This window comes from Miniopterus schreibersii (genome assembly GCF_964146895.1).
Source record: "Miniopterus schreibersii genome assembly, chromosome: 12".
NCBI classification, from domain to species: domain Eukaryota; kingdom Metazoa; phylum Chordata; class Mammalia; order Chiroptera; family Miniopteridae; genus Miniopterus; species Miniopterus schreibersii.
The window spans coordinates 27,226,833-27,249,457 of NC_138112.1; the positions used below are offsets into that span (position 1 = coordinate 27,226,833).

Here is a 22,625-nt window from a genome sequence, read left to right on the forward strand (position 1 = left end):
ATGCTGGAGTTGTGGTATGAGAATGAAAAGATCTTGAAGGATAGGAGATAGTGATAAGAAAACTGGACTTTAAAATTGAGAATGTGGAGAATTTGAATTTATTGATAATGACAAGGTCTAGAGCAACATAGTACAAATAAAAATATAATGTGAGTTATGTATGTAATTTTAAATTTCCTAGTAGACACATTAAAAAAAGCAAATAAAATTAACTTTAATGCATTTTATTTAACCCAATATAACTAAGAGTAACCTTTCAACATGTAATCAATAGATTATCCATGAGACATTTTACTTTTTCTTTTACAGAGTAAATCTTTATGTGTATTTTACACTTTTAACACATTTCAATCTAGATTATTCACATTGCAAATGCTGAATAGTAGCTACTGACTATCATATCAGAGAGACGGGTCTAAAGTGTGACCATGAGAATAAGTTAGGTAGGGTAGAGAGACCAGGGTATGGGAAGGATCACCTATGTGAATACTAGAATCAAGAATGTACTACCACTAAAAAGAATGTGTTGGACCAATATGTAATGAGTTGGAAAGAGCTCCAAGACATATAGTTAAGTGAAAAATATGTATGGATAATAAAATTTATTTTAAAATATGTGTTACAAAAAGAATACTGCAAGTAAAGAGGCATGCTAACTTGATAGTGGAGAATAGAGTAGAAATAGGATGGAGTGGGAGAGCAGGAAGACTTTCCAAGTCTTGTTCTATATAGCAAACGTATATACAGGGTGGGGCAAAAGTAGGCTTACAGTTGTTCATATGGAAAATAATGCAATAATTAATAAATAATAATACAAGTATTCTCTGTGTTTCGTATACTCACAACTGTAAACCTACTTTTGCTCGACCCTGTATATATACTTCTGGATCATTTGAATATCTCAGAATGAGAAAGTATTCATATACTAATTTTTTAAGAGTTAAGAACACCACTGATCTAATTATCTATTTGACTTGATTCCCCCTGCCCCTTGCTTTGCCTCCCCCCCCCCCCCCCAATCACTTGCCCTTTCCTTAGAGTTTCAAGTATCATGTATTATTGATACAAAACTAGATGGGTAACTGGTCTTTTTTTTTTCATTACAAAAGAATACATGTATTTCAGTTTGTTATATATAATGCTATAAGCGCCTTATTAAGACTTCCATTTCTGCTTTGGGTTGCTTGGGTCCTCAGATGATCAAATTTTTAATCTCAGTATGAGTATGGTTAAGACAAGGAAAGTGGGCTGTGGGTGGGGTTCCAGTCTGTGTCTTACTCTTTTCATCAGTGTTCATTCCTGAATTAAGATAAATGTGTAGCTCAGGAATACTCTAGCAGACTTAAAGAAGCATACTGTGTTGTCTATCTTTAGATTTTAAGCTTATTGAGGGCAGGGACTGAATCTTTGTACCCCTGGTACCTATATGAATGCATAGCAAACAGGCACTCAATATATGTTCTTTAAACAGCACAATGAAAATAATTTGTTAATGATAAGAAGCTAGTAAGTATACTGAATCAGAGTTTAGGGTAGAGGAATGGGCTGTATGCTATTTCTATATTTTGCTTTCTTATGAACTTTCAACTTCTTAAAAACTTAGGTCAAATGTTTCTTTTTCCCTATAGCTTTCCCTTCTGCTCACAAATAGTTAATAGCCACAAGTAATTAATAGCCACATCTTCAATGTGCCCACAGAATTATGTGTATATCTCTCAAACTCTCTCATGCTATGTGTTGACATTTTTAATTTCTCTTCTAATTGTGAGTTCTAGTGCCTGAGATGCAGCAGGTACTCACTAAATGTTTGATGAATGACTGAATATATAAATGTATAGGTCAGAACTTGAGGCCTCAAACCCATTTCCACATACAATGAGGAAGAAAGACAAAACTTACATTTATTTGTTGAGTTACTGCATATTTACTGACAACCTGCTATATACTAGGCAAAAAGAACAGAAAGAAATTGGCCGGAGTTACTTTGAATTCTTTCAGCAATACCTGAGTCCTCATCATAAAAAAATCCATTCATTATTTGGTTAATCTTCATGTACAGTTTTCTCAAGTGTACTTTCAAATATTGCATAATGTCGTAGACCATTATATACTCCAAAGAACAGCTGAAAGATTAGAGGAATCGCCATTCCTTTTACCTGTGTTTGACTAAGCATCACCCAATGAAGTAAAACCCTTCCTTTTGGTGGCAGTGGAACAGTATGATACCTAAAAAGGAAAAAGAGGTAAGCACTTCTCCTGGATGCATATTCTATGAAAAATTTGATTTCTCCTTAACTGATGATTTCTATTCTAGGTCTTCCATGCAGCTAGCAAAAAGGTTAAAAGTTAGCTATTTGCAATACCAAACTACTATATTTTGATTAAAATGTGTCACTGGCAGCTAAAGAATAAGGAGAGTTTACTAATATTTTTTAAAAAAAAAAAAGAAGAGAAAGAACAAACAGACAGACTTACTTTACAGCCAGACGCCCATTTTTAGAAAACGCCAAACCAGTTGGATATATAACACCACATACTATGCCAACCAGTGAACTTCTCAGAGCACAATTTTCCTTGCTTATATTACCTGGAAAACAAAAGTAAATTGGTCTCCCTTTAAAACTCAGGATAAACATTAAGAAAGTCTTGTGCCCTCAAAAAGTAGTTATCTGTACTGTCCTCAACCACAGTGAAACAGTAGAAAGAATATTAGAAATTTCGTCTATGGCATGCCTTAAAAGTGCTTTTATTATACTTTACATAAGGAAAGTTATCTCTTACATATGTGGTTGCTGCAGAAGCAACTTTATAATAAAGAAAATTAAACTAGCAGACCAGACATCTGGATTTTAGGTTAATATATTTTTATTGTCTATGTAGCAGGCATGTGCTAGGTGCTAGGGATACAGTGTTGCATAAAAGAGACCCAATATCTAACCTTCAGGCTAGTCTATCAGGAAAGAAGGACATTAGACAGATATTTAAATAAATAATTTTAAGCGCACAGTGCTTTGAAGGTAAAACAAATAGAGAATGTATCTAGAAACCTTGAGGGAATCAGAGGTTTCCCTGGGGAAGAGATATTTAAGCAGGGACCTGATGAACAGGAGTCAGAGTTTCCATCAATTACTAGTTGAGAAACTTAAAGAGAGGAGGCAGGAAATAACATTAGAAGCCCATACTCTGCCAGGTACTATGTTAGGCATTTAACATACACTCTCCTAATTCTCACAATCCTGTGAGGTAAGTACTATTAGTCCTAATTCATAGATAAGACAACTGAATCTCAGATTAAATAACTCGCCCAATGTCACAAAACTCAAGGGGTAGGAGGTAGGATCTGAAACTGTGTGTAGTATGCCAACGCCTGCTTTTTTTCTCAGTGTATTATGCTGCTTTTTAGATTTGAACATGTTTTTTTTTGTTGCTTATCTGTAAAAAAGATGATACTACTTGCCCTGCCTGATGAGGACTGTTGTGGGCATGAAATAGGACAATATATGTGAAGGTACTTTTAAGTGGTAAAGCGACACATAAATGTGAGGGATTATTATTAGCAGCAGCAACAGTATATGTTAATGAGTAATTTTACTTAGATATGAACACATTATACTTTAATGAACTTAAATTTACCTGAATACAAAGCATCTGTAACAAGGAGCTTATAAGCAACTACAGTAGACAAAAATGGAAGTGTAGTCAGTGATGCATACGTCTTCACAGCATCGTGTTTAACCTTGAAGCAGTGTCTGAAAATGAAGTTTGCCAACATTCCAGAGAAACTAGATGCTGTTCCAAAGACCACTGTTCCATATATATTTAAAGTCCTAATGGAAAAACAAGAATTAAGTTCAACATATTTTCCTAATAGATATATTATTTGTTATTACATATTTATTCAGCATCAAATATTTTCTGAGCACTTACTAGGTGAAAGGTATTTTCTACATGTTGAGGAGAGGGCAGGGAATAAAGAAGAAAAAAAACATCCCACGCCCCCTGGAACTTCCATTCTAATCAGAGGATATAATTCTCTTTCTGAGAATATTTAGCGCAGTTCTAAAATGGAGCTCTTTTAAAGAGAGAATAAACTGGTCACAAATAAATATAAATATGTTCCAATGCAGCCAAATTTTATGAGCTATCTAAATCCAAGAATACTGCTCTTGGTTAAGATCATTTGAAAAAAAGCTCTTTACATTCGGTTAGGCCTTCTAAAAAACAACTATTTCTTAATTAGTCCAGATACATTTAAAGTAATTTGTCAAGGATTTCCAAAACTTCATCCAAAGAGATTTGCTAGATCTAGTTTTACTTAGTCTGACTCATACCTAAATCCAGAAATGTGTAAGGTATAAGGTCAACAGCTTTTGATTTGATTTTTGAGCTCTAATAATCTAAAAGTCAAAATGGTAATGTGAAACTATATGTACATCATGGAATCTGTATTCCTGTTTGTTGAACTCAGCACTGTGGTTAAGGTAATCATTCTAAGCTGAATTTAATTACAACTGTTCCAATTAAATATAAATAGCCCCCAAAATGGTATTCTTCTAATTATATTTTTTAATCTTTTTTTAAATCCTCACCCAAGGTAATGTGGGTTTTTTGTGTGTTGTTTTTTTTTTTTTAATTGATTTTAGAGAGAGAGGAAAGGAGAGAGAGAGGAAAACATCGATTGACTACCTCCTGTTTGTGCCAGACCTGGTACCAAACCCACATCCTTGGTATGTGCCCTGACCAGGAATCAAACCCACAACCTTCTGGTGTATGGGACAATGCTCCAACCAACTGAGCACCTGGCCAGGGCTCTCCTAATCACTTTTTTTTTAAAAAAATATCTTTATTTATTTCAGAGAAGGGGAAAGGAGAGAGAGAGAGAAATATAAATGATGAGAGAGTCATTGATTGGCTGCCTCCTGCACACCCTCGACTAGGGATCCAGCCCACAACCCAGGCATGTGCCCTGACCGGGAATTGAACCCGGATCGCCTGGATCCTAGGTCGATGCTAACCACTGAGCCATGCCTGGCCGGGCCTAATTACTTTTTAAAAAAATATACATTTTTATTGATTTCAAAGAGAGGAAGGGAGAGGGAAAGAGAGAAAAATCAATGATGAGAGAGAGTCATGATCAGCTGCCTCCTGCACGCCCGCTACTGGGGATTGAGCCTGCAACCCAGGCATGTGCCCTGACCAGGAACCTAACTGCAGTCTCCTGGATCATAGGTTGATGCTCAGCTGCAGAGCCACGCCAGCCGGCTCCTAACTACTTTTAATTTAAAAATGTTTACTGCACAAATAACATTTCAATAACAATTGGGATTTTTTTTAAGAAGCAAAAGCAGTTATCCACAGTCCCAATATTCCAACAAACCACTATTTTCATCTGTCAGTGTTTTCTCCAGTTCTTTTTTTAAAATAAGCTTTCTTCATAACCAATCCAATGAAGTTAATAGGATGTTAGATATTCAGAAACAATGGCAATACAGAAGATCTGAAAAAAAAATAAAGTTAATTGATTTTCAGCCTGGGTGTGTCTCTTACTTGTCTTTTCTAAGATACTCAATTTTTTTTTCTATGATTTCGATGACCATTGGTCTGAGTTTTGCATCTCCTAGAGAAGGACTGGATTGACCATGTGTGTATGTTGTCATCTTGATGTCCTAGAAAACACAAAATTCAAGAACGATAATAGCTAATGATGTTAATATTATAAATTCTACAGATTCAGATTAAAAAACATTTAAAGTAACGTGTCAGGTATTGTCATCTGCTTTCACATACTTCTTTAATGATGTGAATGATTCAGTTAACATTTAGTGAGCTCTTATTATCTGCTAGACAGTGGCTTTTTGATTCAATCATTTTGAAAAACTGGTAGGATAATTATCATTCTGCTTTTGCAAATGAGAAAAATAAGGCTTGAAAGGGTGCTTGCCTTAGGACTTAGTGTAGAAGGATAACTTACTGAAATATTTTTGTTTTCCTTATAGTTTTCCCCAAAGGTAGCCAGGCCCTTTGCAGTTCTCCCTGCTCTAGCTTTTTCAGAGCTGGAAGAAAACAGTAGCTACTTGTTGACAACTTTATCCTATGTCTCATAAAAGCCTGAGTTCATTTTGGAGGTTATGTTGCGTTTCCTGGAGGGGTAGGAGAGAGCAGGGATTGCCTTGGAGAATAGTGAGAGAGAACTTCATAAAGAGAGAGATTGTTCCAGGCTAGGAAGAAACAGTGGCTCATGGCTACTGATTATATAATACAAATGCCTCCCTAGTAGGACCTGGGGCAAAGCAGGACCTTTACTGGAAACTGCTGTGTAGTATACCAGTGAGCCAGGACCCATGGCACTGGGCTCTAGGGCTAGAAGGTTCCTGTATCCCAAGTGTGATGTATGAATACATGGCTGTCAATGTCAAGGGACCATGAGGATTTGGCAAGCAGCATCTTAACAGAAACCAGTGGCAAAACAAACAAAAAGAACCCTAGATTCTCAGAAAAGTTCCTTTCTGAATGTTGTGCTCTGGTAAGACTCTCAGATCTCTGTGAAAATTCTTAATAAAAACATTTGTTAAATCTTTTGCCACACTAGCATTATGAGATTCCAAATTAGACAATGAATAGATTTAAAAAATCTATTGCCCTTCACAATTTATAGCAATCTGCACTTTAACAACATGAAATTTAGTCAAGGGCACAGGCTAAATCTCGTATCTCAGGACTCCTGGGCAAGAGAATTAGAGTGGATTAAGCATAGCACAGAAGGTGCTTAATAAATCAGTGAGTCTCAACATTTAGTGTGCACAAGAATCACATTGGGAGTTCATTTGAAATGCAGTCTATTGAGCTCCCTCCTGAGATATCTGGATTCAATAGGAGTAGGGTGAAGCCTAGAAATATGCATTTTAGTAGTTATTCTTTTGATGCTGGTAGTCAATGGACATATGTTGAACATCACTGTAATATTCACTTATTGAATAAGTGATATGTAGCAATACTAACCCTAACTAATGAAAGGCCAATTCATCCCTGGTATCAACATCCTGAAGATACGGGCTCCTCTGAACCTTCAGATGGTATTACACAATAATAATGGGCCAGTTTCTTTCCCTGCAGCATTACAGACTGGACCCAAGTAGTTCTATCTTCTTGTTTAGAATACCTGCAGAGGACAAGGTAAAAATTACAAATTACAGTTTCTAAGGGACTAGACTTAATTTTTTGCCTCTCTCTGACATCTAAATAAAAAATGGGATAGTGGTATCTGAGGGAGGTTCTATAATCTAATATTCTAAGAAGGCAGATGTCAGTAACACGATAACCAGGAACCTTGGATAAATTTGTTCTGCTGTCATCCAATTCATTGAAGTGCCTTATTCCCCACAAAGAAAACGTTCGGGCAGTGACCTGTATCAACCTCCTACCTTGTCTACAGACATCCAGGATTATGATCCTAAAATGCTCAAACAAGACAGCAAATATCTGAGTGCTTACCTAGTTTTTGGAAGGCACTGTTATTAAAGCAGAGAAACAGGTGGGCCACGTTCTGACAGACTTTTTAAACAAGTACTGAAATGTAAAGACGTTGGTTATACCAACATTTTATCTAAAAATCAGTCGATGGCCACTCAATATACCGGAAAGCGTGAATTTATGAAGGTTTAGAGTTTGCAAAGTATTTTACGGTTCTGCAGTGCTATTCTGTGCACTATTTTACCGACCTTCAAATATTACACCACATTCACTCACCGCTGGGCGGCCCCGGCATCACCAAATGTGGTCGAGCCCAGCGACCCGCCACCCAGCGCGAGGGCGGGGCCGAGGCACGTGATTTACACGCGGAACAAGCGTGTCATAAAAACAAACCAAAAAACAAGAGAAACAAACTTAACTTAGCTGGGGGAAGTGTGGGAGGGTTTCCCGTAGGAAATGACATTTGAACAAATGCTGAGCCCTGGTCCCGATCGCCAATCAGGCACATACAAAAGGCAACCGATGGACGCACAAATAAGCGGAACAAATCGATGTTTCTCTCTATCTCTCTTTCTAAAATCAACTAAAATATATATCCGAAAGAGGAGAATTTGGGGGAGGGGGCTGGGGTGGGGAGAAAAAGGGGTAGGAAAGTATTTCAAGTTGAGGGTGAGGCCAGAGCCGCGGCCAGGAGGCAAGAGATAACACAAGCGGTCTCCTGCTTTCCCTCCGCGCGTTTCCACCGCATCTGGGGACTTAACTGACTGAGAGGCCCCCGGACTCGGGAGCTGTTCTCTTTAGATTTTCAAATCCCTTGTATGTGCACCGTTTCAGAAGAGTCCGCCAACACACTGAGGCTGCAGAAATCACGGCCCAAACCACCCCGGGTTCCGCCTACCTCGGGCACTTCCCCGGCGCCCACCGCCACCACACCTCCACCTCTCAGGTCGGCCCCGACCTCGCGCCCGAGCGCCGCCATCTTGGGGCCCACGTGACGAGCAGGTGGGCGGGGCCCAGCGCGCCGGGAGGGCGGTGCCTCCGGCTCAAGCCTCTCGCCCGCAGTCCCTGCCCGCCCCGACCCAGTCAAACGCCGCGCCCTCCATCCTGGCTGGGATTGGGCGCGGCGTCCTGAAATTGCGGCTGCTCATTGGCTGCGAGGAGGTCCAGCTGCCCGTGGGCCCGCCCCTCCCGCCAGCCCCGCGTTCCCTCGCGCGGCTATTTGCCAGCCCGGCTCCCTCTCGCCTCCGGAGGGGAACTCGGGGCGTTGCGAGCCCGGGGCTGTAGCTACGCGCTCTGCTCTCCAGGGCGCCTCTGTGAGCTGGGGCCGAGCTGCGCGTCCCTCTCACTTCTCCAGGGAGCTCGCCCCTCTGGCCTGGCCCATGTATCACGGCTCCAGCTCCTCGCGCGCTTCCTCCCCCGAGACCCTAACCGGCCACCAGGGCATCCCCGCCCGGCCTTCTCCCCTCGCGGCCGTCTGACTCCACTCCCCAGTCCCTGGTGCCCTCATATTCCATCCTTTCACTCCGCTTGCAAAGGGACCGGAGAGACATTTGCCCCGCCACTTCCCGAGCAGATCCCCTCGCCAGCCAGTGTTTCGGGGCGGGGGGCGCAGCCAGGAGGCCTGGCGCCCTTTGGCGCACGCCGCGCGCCCGGCAGCGTCTCCCAGACCTGCAAGCCCCGACCCTCCAGCCTCCATGTCTTAGAGAAGCCAAACTGGAGAGTTATGTAATTTCTAGCGCTGCCGTTCCTCCCGCCTGAGGAAACACCTCATCGCGTGGAGGGTGCAGGACGTTTCTGCGCGCTTCGGTGCCGGAGCGGGGTGTGGGCAGGGGCGGCCGGCGCTGGCCGAGAGCTCCGGTCTGTTCTGCAAAAGGAAGGCGGGTAGGTCGGAGAGAGGCTGAGAGACGGGGGGGACGTGGAAGCCCGGCGGCCGAACTCTCTCGCTTAGGAAATCGCCGCCCCTTGGCACAGCTGGCGCTCACATGCCAAACACTACCCCGGCGGCTCCGAAAACGCCTCTGCGGGGAGGTCTCACTTCTCCGGAGCAGCCTGGGTGTTTCTCCTCGCTCGCAAGGCAGCCTCTCGGATGCGAAGAAATGGCACGACGTGAATGACTCCGGGGGGAAGAAATCGCCTTCGCCAACTCATCCTGCATCAAGTGCCCACTGAGTAGCACTGTCACTTTAATGTCTCGGTGCCAGGGCATTGCCCTCCTCCCGTTCAGCCCTCTCGGTTAATACATGGGAGCATCAGGATCAGAGGGGGCGCTCAGGATCAAGCCTGAGGGGCTTGGGGAGCACGGCAGAAAAAAAATGAAAGTGCCAGCAGCCTGGAGCCTGCCTTCCTGAGGGGTGAGAGCTGGAACTTCTGGTCCAGTAAACAGAAAGGGGCCTTTCAGTCTGTGTTCTGCTCCGGAAAACTGTTGAAACTCACCCACCTTTTTAGAGACTAGAGTCAAAGAGGTTTTCAAAAGTGCTGTTTTGGGAGGGGGGGAGGAAGAGGAGGGGGAGTGTTTAATTTTTTTCTCTAAAGAATTGAGGAGCTTTATCATCAACCAGGTCATCTTTGGATTTGATCATGTACTGAGAGTAATGGAACAGCTCTGGGAATTTGGTGTGTGCCTTAATCGAGTTAGCCATTGAACTCCAAAAAAAATGTTGCTGCCTGAAGAGGAGTTTTAATAACGTTTTCTATGCTTACAATGATTTTCTCAGCTTTTTAAAAATATAATATTTTCTAAAAATCGAAAAACTCGAAAGTTATGTTTCTCTAAACTCTGTGGGCAGGGTCAAAAGTTTAATAGTGGAAAAAATACGTTATTTTTTTCTTTATCTGAAAGAGAAGACAGCCTGGGTTTCAAAACCAAATAGGTGAAGCGGTTTGCAACAGTTACCTGGCTCTTGGCTTCAATCCAGTTGCATCAAGTTGAGAGCTGAAAAGAGATCTTGAATCCTGTGGCAGTGGAAAGACCAAGAATGCCAGTCAAGAAGAAAGGTGGGCTATGAAGCTTCCTATATAATATATGTTTCTTGATTCTGGTAGTTGTAATTTAAATTGTATTCCGTTTGAGAGTAAAATTTTGCTTGGGCTTGGGGAAATATTTATTACAATAATGTCTTTTCTCTGGCACATCATTCAGTAATATTACTTTGCTAAAGTGAAATGAAGTAGGACTGTAGTATTTAATTGCAGACACTGATGATTTCATAAATGAGGTGATATAAATCACCATTTACAATCAGCATGGATTTGGTATAGATTTGGGATTTTCTTTAGCTTGTTAAAAGTCACTTTTAAACAATCTTTAAAAAAGAAATGCGTGCAGTCTAATTCTTCCTCATGGGTGTAATATTTATCAAGTGAATTAGATATTGTAAAAGATTGCAAAATTGTTTGCACTGAACAAAATTATAGATTTATTATTTATCTTTTGATTAAAAAATAGATTTCATGTTTGGGTTTACTCTAGTGTAAATCTTCACTTTTATGATAAAGCACAACTTTGGTAACTGTTGTGCTTTCCAGATGTATGCCTTATCCAATAACATGATTGGCAAGTTCCCCAAAAGAAGCAAACACCTGAGTCCCCACCTCTTACCCCTTCCTGGAATTGATCGAGATCAGTGGATTCCTGAAGTATAGTTTATTATGGCTCAGACTTGGGGATTCACTTTAGCATAGCTCTACTCCATCTTTGTTGCTAAGGATCATAGTGACACCAGTTTTTTTTTGTTTGGTTGGTTTTTGTTTTTTTCCGCATGGTATGGAAGATCACATCAACTATAGAGTTTTCTCAACGGTTTTGAACCAAAATTTATATGAACATGCTTGAACTATAATTATACTGGGCTAGCATAGATCCAAAAGTTGACCAGCTATGTGAGTTGCTCAGTCTGAAACTAAAGTTCAGTGTGAAGGTTAAAGCGTAACCTGGCTGTGCACTATGATGAATCCTTCTACCTGTGGATTTGGAAAGTGCATTGAGGAAACGTGATCAGTGTGATGCTTTCTCCAGCCAGCTGTGGAGATGGACAGTGGTATATAAAACCTTTGAAACACTGAGAAATATCCCTTTTGAACACTGGGCTTTCAGACTGGAATTGTTGCCTTCTCCCACTCTTCCCCATAATGTCACTGAGAGAGGTAAACGGTCTATGAGATTTTGGAGCCGCACCTGTCCAGACCTGACACAATTGGCTTACCTGGAACAAAAATGGTTTTGGTAATGTAGCCAATAAATGTTATTATAGCTTTTTGACATATTTAACTTACAGTTATTCTTTCTACCATTTATTGTTCTCAAGGCATTGCCCCTTATGGATTACCTTATTTTAGACTAATACTTGAATTAAACACATTGTGTGTGTGAGAGATGGAGGGAGGTGAATGGGAGAGAAAAGAGAAGAGAGAGAGAGAAAGGGAGAGAGAGAGGGAGGGAGAGAGGGAGGGAGAGAGAGAGAGGAAGGGATAAAAGTATCTGGGAAGGAAGAGGAAAGGCAATTGATGTTTTAGGTGTAACTTAACTAAGCAGGATGATCTTAAGGTTTCTAAACCCAGTGGACTGAGCCTCTTAAAAATTCCGACCTTTAAAGGAAGTTACACATATTGCTGATAAACTATTGAAAATCATACTTTATGAGAAATAATTTAACGTTTATTTCCCTTTTCCCCTTTTTCCCTCTTTTCTTTCCTCCCTCTCTCCCTCCTTCTCTTTCCTCTCCTCTCCCCCCCTTCTTTTTTAACAATGGATTGATCATAATGGATCAAATTTTAAGGAATCAACAAGTTTTAATTAGCAAAAACTATATATTTGGGTTATACTAAAGTCTATGCATTATTTAATTTACTTTCTGAAGTGACCTAGTTAGAAAAACAATTTATCTTGTTTTTAATCTCTTAAAACTATTAATATTAAGTTATATTTTTGAATCTTATAGACAACTAGCCAAACAAATGATGACACGTGCATTTTATTTTTAATTGGCTAAGCTTACTTTTGTACAATTTCTAAAATACGAGTAAGACAAATATTTTAAAGTATAAGCTAGATTCATTTTGTAGGGAGTACTGTCCTCTGTCACCTTGAATCTTTTTTCTTTCTTCATTGTTACATCTATTAGATATGATGGGAGAGCTAGGTTAATGTAATTTTAACAATAACTATTTTCATTGAGTCAAGCGTTTATTCATTATTGAATATATTCTTAAAATAAGACATTTTCATAGGACAGGTTTTCATTTGGTGTTTATTTTGTATGTTATTGTGAAAGTAGGGGGAGATCCTCTGATTGCTGACATACAAACGGTGGGCAGTGGGAGTGGGTGTGACATCTCAGTCCATTTTTAGGCACTGTTCTTGACTGCTCTGAGATCGGCTCAGACTGCTGTACCTCAAACCCCTGTGGTCACTGCTTTCTTGCTTTATGACATTACTTCCTACCTCTACCACCCCACTCTCTGCACATTTTTTGTAGATCTCAGTTTTATCAACTTTTCCATTTCTTCATTAGAGATTTTTTTTCTCCAAGACTAGCTTTTCACTTAGGATTCTCTTTTCTACAGTAATAACTTGATTTTCTCCCAACTGAACCTTGAGGACACTTTGACCTATTTTAATCTGTGAAAATTCAGGGCCAATCCAAGATCAGTCATCTTAGCATTCTCTGATGTGATACAAGATCATGGTAAAGTGCTGTTTCAACAAGACTTGTTGAATTGCTTTGATCTATGTTGAAGGTGGATTAATGTAAGAAATAAAAGTTAATGATAATTGTATCCTTATCTGTGTTTTCAGTGGAAAGTTGCTGTTTTAATGATAAAATATGCTTTACCAGAATTTTTTAGTCCGTTGCAATTTCTTTTTTTTGAACAGTTTTTTACTCTCTTTTTACTAAATACGTGAGAGAAAACAATGCTTTTAATACTTTGAGGTTGATGCTCATTTCCTTTCTGTGTTTTAAAAATACTGTCCTATTGTCTTCTGAGCTCTTAAATTGGTAAAGAAGTCTACCTGACATTTTTCATTTCTCTGACCCTTTATTTCCTTTGAATTCTTTTTTTGCAACTGTTCTCAGTGATATAATGGAGCTCTCATAAACTTATTTTTACCACATACTTAAAGTTAAATACTATCATTTTCATAATTCATATATCTTGACATTGTTCTTTTTAAAGAAGGCCGAAGAATGTGTAATTAGAACTCAAAGAGATGATATTGCCATATATCTCACGGGCATCTTTGAAAGTGAGATTGTTTCCTGGGTTCACAGTCTTTCCTTTTGGTTGACTGTATACTTCAGAGAAGTGTCACTTCTATTTTTATTTTTATTTTTCTTCTTCTCCCTGGGGAAGGGAGCCCTAGAACTCTTCTGTTTATTCCTTCCTCATGCAAAGTTTTCTTTATTCATTACCTGTTTCCTGCACTTTGTGCCTTACTTTCTTTTTTGGTAGTATCTTACTAATTTATATATGCCTTTCATTATCTGAGTGTACTATCTTTCTATCTCTAGCTTTTCTTAACCTCTTAAAATAAATTTTTTTTCCAGATCCTCTGAAGGGGAAATTATATACCTGAGTTTATTGACTGTACCTTTTGCAAATGTGTGTTTAAACTTTCATGTTTGTTATACCAGTTTTATATCCAGATGCTGCTTTTATTTCAACCCCGCCCCCCCCCCCCCCCTTCCCCAGCCAATAAAAGAGTCGAGTACTGAATCTTTCCAGAGAGGGATGAAAAAAGATTGTTTTCAAACTTTTTCAATTTCTGTAAGTCACAGTAAAATAGATAATTTTTATTAAAGAAAATTTTAGATTTAAAAGTCTCTCAAAAAGGCCATTATGACCTTGATTGAGAGGGTTATTGCAAATCATAAAGCTGAAAGTCTCCTGATGTTGGAAAATACTCATCAATCCAGGAGTATTTGGATTGAGATCTGGAGAAAGAAACAGAGGAATACTTTTGTATTCAACTACTGATTAGGAGTATGTCATGGGGCAAACAATAGGCATGGCATTAAAATAATCTGTTAATTAAATTTATTTTATAGTTATATTTTGGGAAAGTGAACTAATGATATGCTAATGACTTGATACCAAAAAATATTTGAACTATTTGGTTTTTGAGAAACTGCTCCATGGGATAGAATATTTGATCTCTCCTTTAGGCCTATTATTGGTTACTTTTTTGGGTAGGAGAGTCTAGTCAGTGAGATGTACACAAAATATTGGACTTTTAAAACGTTGAATTAAGGCATTCATACCTTTGCCAATCAACCAACCAACCAATCCACCCGTCCATTCTATAACAATATATTCAATAAACTAGAAGAATGCTCATCTTTCTTAATTATAGACTCTCCTTATATGCTGTTGTTTCATAATATTAATTGTTTAACCATGTCATTGATTATAAATTTTTTTTAGTATAAGGCTGAGGTGTGTAAAATCCTTTTTACTAGCAGAGAGGACCTGTTCCCCAGCTATTATAATTCCTGCTCAGGAATTGTAGCAGTCAAGGCACGAGGGCTCTGTATCCTTAATGTAGGTTGCTTTGTCAGCAAAGGATCATGAGTTTTACCCAGTCTCTTCTGTCCAGTCAGTCATTCTGAATTCCAACTAGTAAGCTTTCTGCATAAGTTCAATTTTTAGTAAGTTTCTCAAAGCTATTTCAAGAATTATGGCCAAATCACCTCCATTATGAAACAATTCTCCTGACCCCATTAAAAAAAAAAAAATTAAGACCAAGAGGAATGATGTTATAAAGTAGAAAATCCTGTGAAAATGAATTACTATGCTAAAGCTTTCAAAGATTATGTGTAAGATTATGTGGCCTGTTACTTCTGATGACACCTTCTTGCTAGTCACTGAGGCCCTAACTCTGTAGGTTGCCTATTATTTTGGAGAACTCTGATATTTTTATCATTGAAAGTGTGCTAAGATGTGGAATAAACCTGTTAAGTTCTGTTCTATTTAAAATTCCTTATAGGTAATAGACTGTACATTTTTTAAAAGGTAAAATTGTGTATGTATTTAAGGCAATGGCTTTACTTCCATTTATTTATTCAATCATTTATCCACTCAACAAAGATTTATCAAGTGCCTGCTATGCACCAGGCACTGTGCTAGGAACATGCTTTGCAATGGGAAATGATATTTAGTCTCTGACTTTATGATACCTAAAATTTATTAGAAAGATGCGGAAACAGGCAATTTCAATGTTTTGTGGTTGAGGTTAACACACTGTGTGTTGGAAACAGAGGAGAAGCACCCAGCCACATCTAGGGGAGTCAGGGGATTCTTTCTGGGAGATATGACATTTAAGGTGAGACACAGAAGGCACGTAGAAGGTTACCAAACAATGTTTGGAGTGGTAAGATACTGTTTCAGATCATTATTTATTTTCTTGGCCTTGAACTATATCACCATGACCTCTATCATCATCATCAACATCATCAGCAGTGTCATCATCAGTGATAATGCGGAAAAAAACCTAGACCAGTGGTCAGAAGATCTACCTTTTAGAAGAGACAAGATCATGTAATCATTGAGATGGATTCTCAGTCTATAAATTTAGGTATGTAAGAAATATCCATTCATTTTCCATAGTTCAACTTTATTTCTGACCCTTAGGCACTGAGTGGTAGACAAAATACCTCCATTCTATATTAAGGTTTTCCCTGCTTCCCTAGGGTTATGGTAGAGTTCCTCTTGGAACTCTGGTCATTGATAATAGCTTACTTTGGTCTGTATATAATAGCTTACCTCTGAGATATGAGTTGTATCTATATACAGTAGTTCTTTCTGGTCTGGCAGTGATTTGCTATTTCTAAGACATGGATTTTCCCCCAGAACTTGTTTCTGTTTACTTAGGTGCCTCATGATGCCATCCTTCTCTGGGGTCTTCCTGCCTTCCAGACAGTGGTGCCAAGAAGCAGAGCATAGATCTTTGCTCCCTTGGGATCCAAAGACTTCTCTCTGTTTCCTTCAGCTGAAAAAATCTTTGTCTAGACTGGGGATGTTGTCTCTCCCTCTGAATGTACCTGAGAATCTCTCTTTTATTTCTGTAACAAACTTTGTTTTTAATCTGAGGGCTTAGGTTTTAGAAAAGCAGAAGTAGAATAACTTTAAAATCCTTTTCTTTTCTGTCCTAGCACATACCTCTCTGAGGCAACAAAGTACAAAGCCAGCTACTAGCTTGAATAAGAAGAAAGGAAATGGGAAAATTTAGGGAGAGAAAAACATTATTATCTCAAAGTGCCAGTCTCCTACGTGTACATCAAGTTCACATGCCTTCTTATGGTGATGCCACCAGGTGACCTTGTGAAAATCGTGTAGTCCTTCTGAACTTCGGTTTCCTTTTCTGAAAGGGTTTAATACTTTCTTCTCTCACAATATATATTGTGCTTTTTCCACTTCAAATAATATAATATGTATGAACTTTAGTCTTGCGAAGTTAGCTAGCGGTAGATAGGATCAGAAGCTCATCCAGTGCTCCTTTCGCTGTAAGGCTGTGGTGTTCTTTGAACAGGCGAAGGGAGTCATGGTGCAGTGGAGGAATCCAGTCTCTGTCAGCTGCCTTTGTCACCTGAAGAAAATCAACAGATTGAGCTTCAAATCCAGTGACCATCCTAATAAGAGTCACCTCTTGAGATTATTGTGACAAATAAAAACACTGAGTCCACGTAAAATTGTTTTGTAAATAGGAAAGGGCTACACAACTCCTTATTATCAGAACACTTTTAAAAAACTTGTTCAAGAAGAAGGTTAGTTGTGGTTCAGAGTCATACAAGCCTGTGCAGATATGGCAAGGGCACATCTGCTTACAGATCCTGTGCTTTTTAAAAATAGATTATGATGACATTTCCTCTGAGCATATTTTCTCTTTCCATATACTAAAGTTATTTGTAAACCATCCAATATTTACAAAGTGATTGCAGTCTGTAGATATGCTTTAAGTCTGGCCAGACATTTTTCCACAATTTAAATTCCACAATTAAAAAAAGTTTTATCTGTTTTTTATTTCATTTTCATTTTCTAGTTTGTTACAACTAGAGTAATGTATATTTCAGTTTTCAGTTGGAGATGTAATGTGCTATCTTCTTTCTTTCTATTTATTCCCACTTAACCTTGCACTTTTCCCATTTCTATGGAAAATCTGAAAATATGGCTTATCTGAAAGGTAGTAATATAAATTTTGGTGTGGGGGCTGTGAGGGGGGTAAAGTATAATTGCTAAGGACAATTACAGAAAAAAGAAACACTGTGATCTTTTCCTAGTAAGTTAAGTTTCGTAAAGAATTTCATTATTCTAAATGCTTTGCTTTCCAAGATTTGTGTATTAAGTTCATCCTTTCCTCTACTATGCTTTGCTCTTAGTCTTCCTAATATATATTCTATAAGTCTCTCTGTTTTAGTTGTAGTAAATAATTTTGTGTCATTTCCTTTCTAAAAGTTCATTTGTTAGCACTATTGCCATTAGCTGTCTCAAATTTAAATTACCTGTCCCAAATTATTTATAACTTTTGGCAATTCTATTTTTAAACCAAAAAGAGTTACACCTTAATTAACAGACACATGATTACCTACGATTTTAATTATGTAACATTCATTATATCCTTTGGGTTGCATATGTCATGCAAAAAAATTTATCTTAAAAAGTGATCCCCCCTCCCACTTCCCCCTGTGCCTGCGTTCAGGTAATCCAAATTTAGTTTCTTTCAGTAGACTCAGGAGTCATGTGAAGATAGATTTCCTTTAATAAAGAAAATAGGAGAACTGAGGCCGTTATATTGGCAATTCAGTTGAAAAATTCTGCACTTATACCTGCTTATTTGAGCATCAATTAAAATTTTAGTCTTGACTTACTTGGATAATTATTGAACTTTCCACTTTCTACAACTTGCCAACTGGCAACATCTGGCTAGGGATGTTTGACTTGTACAACAGGATCCTTGTCATCTTGTATATCTCTCTATATTTTTTGCTTAATTTATTGTTTTTGCATAGCTGTCTAGTTTTAGATTACCCAGAAGCTCAAGCTTTTATTAATCGGTAACAAGAACTTAAATAGAGAGAGGTAAAGAGCACAATGAAATTGACCTCAGGTGGTGATAAAGGGCACCCACAATTCCAGCTCTAAGAGAGACTTGACCATATTTGAGCTTTTTTTTTTTTTTTAATAATCTAGCATTTTGTTTTATGTATCAGATTTTTCTCATACAAAGATTAGAGGCATAATATACTCTGTTGGTTTAGAGGCTATTGAATTGCTTTGAATCAATACAGTGTCTTCCTTGAGTAGTTACTCAATATGTGCTGAATGAATTAGTGAACGTCCCCTTACCTTGCAAATTATATTTGCGGATTTGATTATGGGAATGCTGTTACATTTTTGAGAATTGCTGCTCACAAGAATAAAATATCAAAATATGTAAATACCTGCAAAAATGCCACAGAAGTGAAAAAAAAAAAAAAGCTTAAAAATTACAATTGTAAGAAAAGAAAAATATTCCTGGTATTTAGTAAAATTTCAAAAACTAACAAATGAAGAAATAAAAAACGACTAAAGCTTGAGGCACTAGAGATAATCAGATAATTAGAGTCCAAAGACACATATAAGTACTGGGGGAGGTATAGTATAATTGTTGTTGATTACTTACATTAATGGTTAGGAATGGGTTAGAAAGTGAGGTCAGTAAACCACTGTCATTTAGGGAAACTGTTGATTGTTTAATTATTGAGAAAATGAGGATTTAAATATTCTTGATTCAAAGAGTTGTTATAAATATTATCAGGTAAAGTATGAAAGCATAAAAATACTAAAGTTCTATACAAATGTATTAGCATGTGTTTATACCACCATCTTTTGTTAATATTTCTTATTTTAAAGTTGAAGAGGGATCCCTGTGAATCCACATTCATTTTTATATTTCTAACCTTCTTAGGTAAAAAAAAGAACTAATTACACAATGTTTTCCATTTATTACTGCCTATCAAAATGTTCCCTTCTTTCAAGGGAGTAAGCTTGAGGTTTGCTATATCATATAGGAGTATTGGGGAAGGCCTTATTGATAAGGTGACATAGGAGCCGCGATATGAAAGAAGTCAAGGAGCAAGCTTTGTGGATATTTGAGGAAAGACTGGTCAGGTAGAATAGCAAGAGTATCCCTCAGGTGGAAGAGTTCTTGGTAAGTTGAGAAAGAGCAGAGACCACTGTGGTTGGAGTAGACTGAGCAAGAGGAGAGGTGTAAGAGCTGAAATCAGAGAGGTGGGCTTTTGCTGAGTGAGATGGGGAGTCACTGGAGGGTTTAAGTTGAGGAGCGACGTTATCTGACCTATGACCTTCTGGCTGCTGTGTTTAGAAATGACTGTAGGAGGGCAAAGGTGACAGCGTGTAGATTAGTAGGAGGTGACTGCAGTAACGCAGGAGACAGACGATGGTGACCTGGACCAGGGAGGTAGCATCAGAGATGGTGAGAAGTAATTGGATTCTGTATGTAATTTGATGTCAGAGCCAACAACACTTACTGATGGATTAGGTGTAGAGAATTAGAAAAGAAGAACGAATGATGACTCCAGGGATATCGGCTTGAACAACTGAAAAGATCAGGGATGGAGAGCATTGCCGGAGAAGTAGGTTGGGGATGGTGACTCAGACCTTAAGTTCAGTTTTGACAAGTCAGTTTGAGATGCTTATTAGACATCAAAGTGGAAATGTTGACTGTACAGTTAGACATGAGTCTGTAATTCAGGGGAAAGGTCTGAGTGATATAGATATAAATTTGGGAGTCTTGAGAATACTGGTCAGGGCACATGCCCTGGTTGCGGGCTTGATCCCCAGTCGGGGGCATGCAGGAGGCAGCTGATCAGTGACTCTCTCATCATTGATGTTTCTATCTCTCTCTCTCTCTCCTTTCCTCTCTCTGAAATCAATAAACATATATTTTTTTAAAAAAGAATGCCTATAGTTTTTGTGTGAGAGTGACTAATCTTAACTGTCAGAGATAGCTTTATGGAAGAGAGCATTCGAGTTAGGTGTAAATTAAGGAAAGGGAGGTTTTCAGTAGATTTGTTGATTGATTTCTATATACTAGACATTGTACTAAGTATTGTGTCATTTGATCCTGCTACCTGTGAGGAAACTGAAGTTCAGAGAGGTTAAGTAACTTGTTAAAGGTCACACACAGCTAGTAAGTAGAATTTAAAAGCCAGATCTAGCTGACAACAAACCACTTCCAATATCATATATAGATTCTAGGGAGAGATAATGGAATTGGGGGAGCATATTCCAATACAGGGAGCAGTAGGAACAAAGAAAAGTACCAAGGTAAGAAAAAGGAAGGAAGGAGGGAGGGAGGTAGAGAAAGAGAGAGAGAGAGGGAGAGAGAAATCCAATGTGACTTGGACACTGTGTGTGTGTATAAAGGAGAATGTATAGTGGGAAATATGGCTGAAAATATAGGTTGTATAAAGGTCATGGGAGGGAGACGTTGGAAGTTGAGTTAAGGAATTTGGGCATTATTTTGTAGGAAGTCATCAATTTTAAATAATTTTTCTGACAAGAGAGGATCATACCTGCTGTGTGAACAACTGGCCAGCATTGCATTCAGGACTTTTGTGTTGTTTCATGGTTACGGACTCTTGTAAGACAGGAATATAGAAATACAAGTGGGTTCTTAAAATTAGGAGTTGAGTGTAATTCTCAATTTATGATTATTTTATTAAATTATTTTGTGTCATGCCTGGCCGGTGTTGCTCAGTGGTTGAGCGTCACCCCATAAAGCAGGAGGTCACACTTCGGTTCCCAGTAGGGGGCGTGCAGGAGGCAGGCGATCAATGATTCTCTCTTATCATTGATGTTTCTATCTCTCTCTCACCCTCCCTCTCTCTGAAATCAATAAAAAAAAATTCTTTCATGTCATGAAATTAGGAATGCAACTATAGAATCGTTTAATGTAAGCTTAATATTTTTCTAAGACCATAAGATAGACTTTTAAAATCATGTTTTTCAGATACTGACCGAGCTTTATCGTTACTGGAAGAGTACTGCAAAAAATTAAGGAAACCAGAGGAGCAGCAGTTGAAAAACGCTGTTAAAAAGGTGATGGGCATCTTTAGGAGCAGCTTATTTCAAGCTTTGCTAGGTATGTGTTAAAAAAATACGTATTATCTTAATGGTAAGCACTGGGCTGAATAGTTGAGTAATGTAGTCAAAGAAACTGATGTTAACCAAATTTAAAACTGGAAAAATTTTCCTTGATAGTAGAAAGAAAGGTTTGAGTTCTTTTTTTATATAAAGTTAGCCTAACAAAGAACTATTATAGAGTAGAAATAAAGTGTAGGTTATTAAGAAATGTAAATATTGAAAAATGATTTGTATAGGAAGGAAAGTTTACACAGGAAAAATCTTGAGTAGTTTGTTTCAAAAAATTGAGGACAAATATGCCAGGGAAGGAAGCTACTTTCCTCTCGAGAAGGAATTACTTAGCACAAAAACAATCTGCCACAGTCTCCTCAGTTAGAATCAGAATTCTACTTTTACTCTCTTCTTTAAACAAACATTAAAATATTATTTTCCTCTTTTCTGCTTCTCTTATGAAAGATTATGATTCAAATTGAGAAGTTGATTGATGAAAATCTCAGTGCTTTGGAATGTTTGTTAATTTGTCATGAATCTAACTACATAATGTTTAACCTTATGTTTATTCTCTAACTTATTAAAGATTGTGAAAAAATTCAAGGATATGGTTTATTTATCTATGACTTTATACATACATCTTTTGTATTTATGCAGGTAACTTTTAATTCTTTTTTATGATATTTTAAAAGTGAAAATAAAATAGCAAAACATATAAACACCTCCCCTCAACAAAAATAGCCAACTATGAAAAATTGTTTAAAACCCCCACTTAATTATACTATATATATATATATATATATATATATATATATATATATATTAACTGGGCTTAATAGTACATTTTAAGGAAATAACTGAGTCTACTGGACATTATTATTACTTTTTAAGGTCTGGTAGTTATTTAAACAGAGTCTAAAAATGGGAATTATGAGAATCTTGAAAATATTTTATCTATGTTTTTATTGTATATTTCTACACTTACAAAAACTCCAACTTGTTCTGAATATAATTTTAAAAAA

The 22,625-nt window shown here is 38.0% G+C and overlaps 2 protein-coding genes across 5 annotated transcripts in view; one reads left to right on the forward strand and one right to left on the reverse strand.

Annotated features, from left to right (window-relative positions):
* Window positions 1-82: 82 nt before the first annotated feature.
* TMEM126B (transmembrane protein 126B) lies at window positions 83-8,540 on the reverse strand. 3 transcript variants are annotated; one of them, XM_081154762.1, is made up of 5 exons: window positions 8,369-8,540; window positions 5,548-5,666; window positions 3,634-3,827; window positions 2,476-2,587; window positions 83-2,226 (listed from the first exon to the last, which is right to left on the reverse strand). In XM_081154762.1, the coding sequence occupies exons 1-5, from the start codon at window positions 8,447-8,449 to the stop codon at window positions 2,043-2,045; spliced, it is 690 nt and encodes a 229-aa protein (XP_081010888.1). In that variant the 5' UTR covers window positions 8,450-8,540; the 3' UTR covers window positions 83-2,042. The 3 variants fall into 3 exon arrangements, with proteins under 3 accessions (XP_081010888.1, XP_081010890.1, XP_081010889.1); XM_081154764.1 differs by lacking the exon at window positions 8,369-8,540 and adding an exon at window positions 7,719-7,739; XM_081154763.1 differs by lacking the exon at window positions 8,369-8,540 and adding an exon at window positions 7,000-7,159.
* A 699-nt stretch (window positions 8,541-9,239) lies between these two features.
* Window positions 9,240-22,625, forward strand: part of DLG2 (discs large MAGUK scaffold protein 2) — a 1,618,243-nt gene continuing 1,604,857 nt past the window's right edge. The window contains exons 1-2 of one of the 2 annotated variants that reach the window (XM_081155084.1): window positions 9,240-10,464; window positions 21,479-21,610. In XM_081155084.1, the coding sequence (XP_081011210.1) occupies window positions 10,446-10,464; window positions 21,479-21,610 (151 nt within the window). In that variant the 5' untranslated portion in view covers window positions 9,240-10,445. The remainder of the gene's footprint in view (window positions 10,465-21,478; window positions 21,611-22,625) is intronic. The other variant, XM_081155073.1, reaches the window with a different exon arrangement.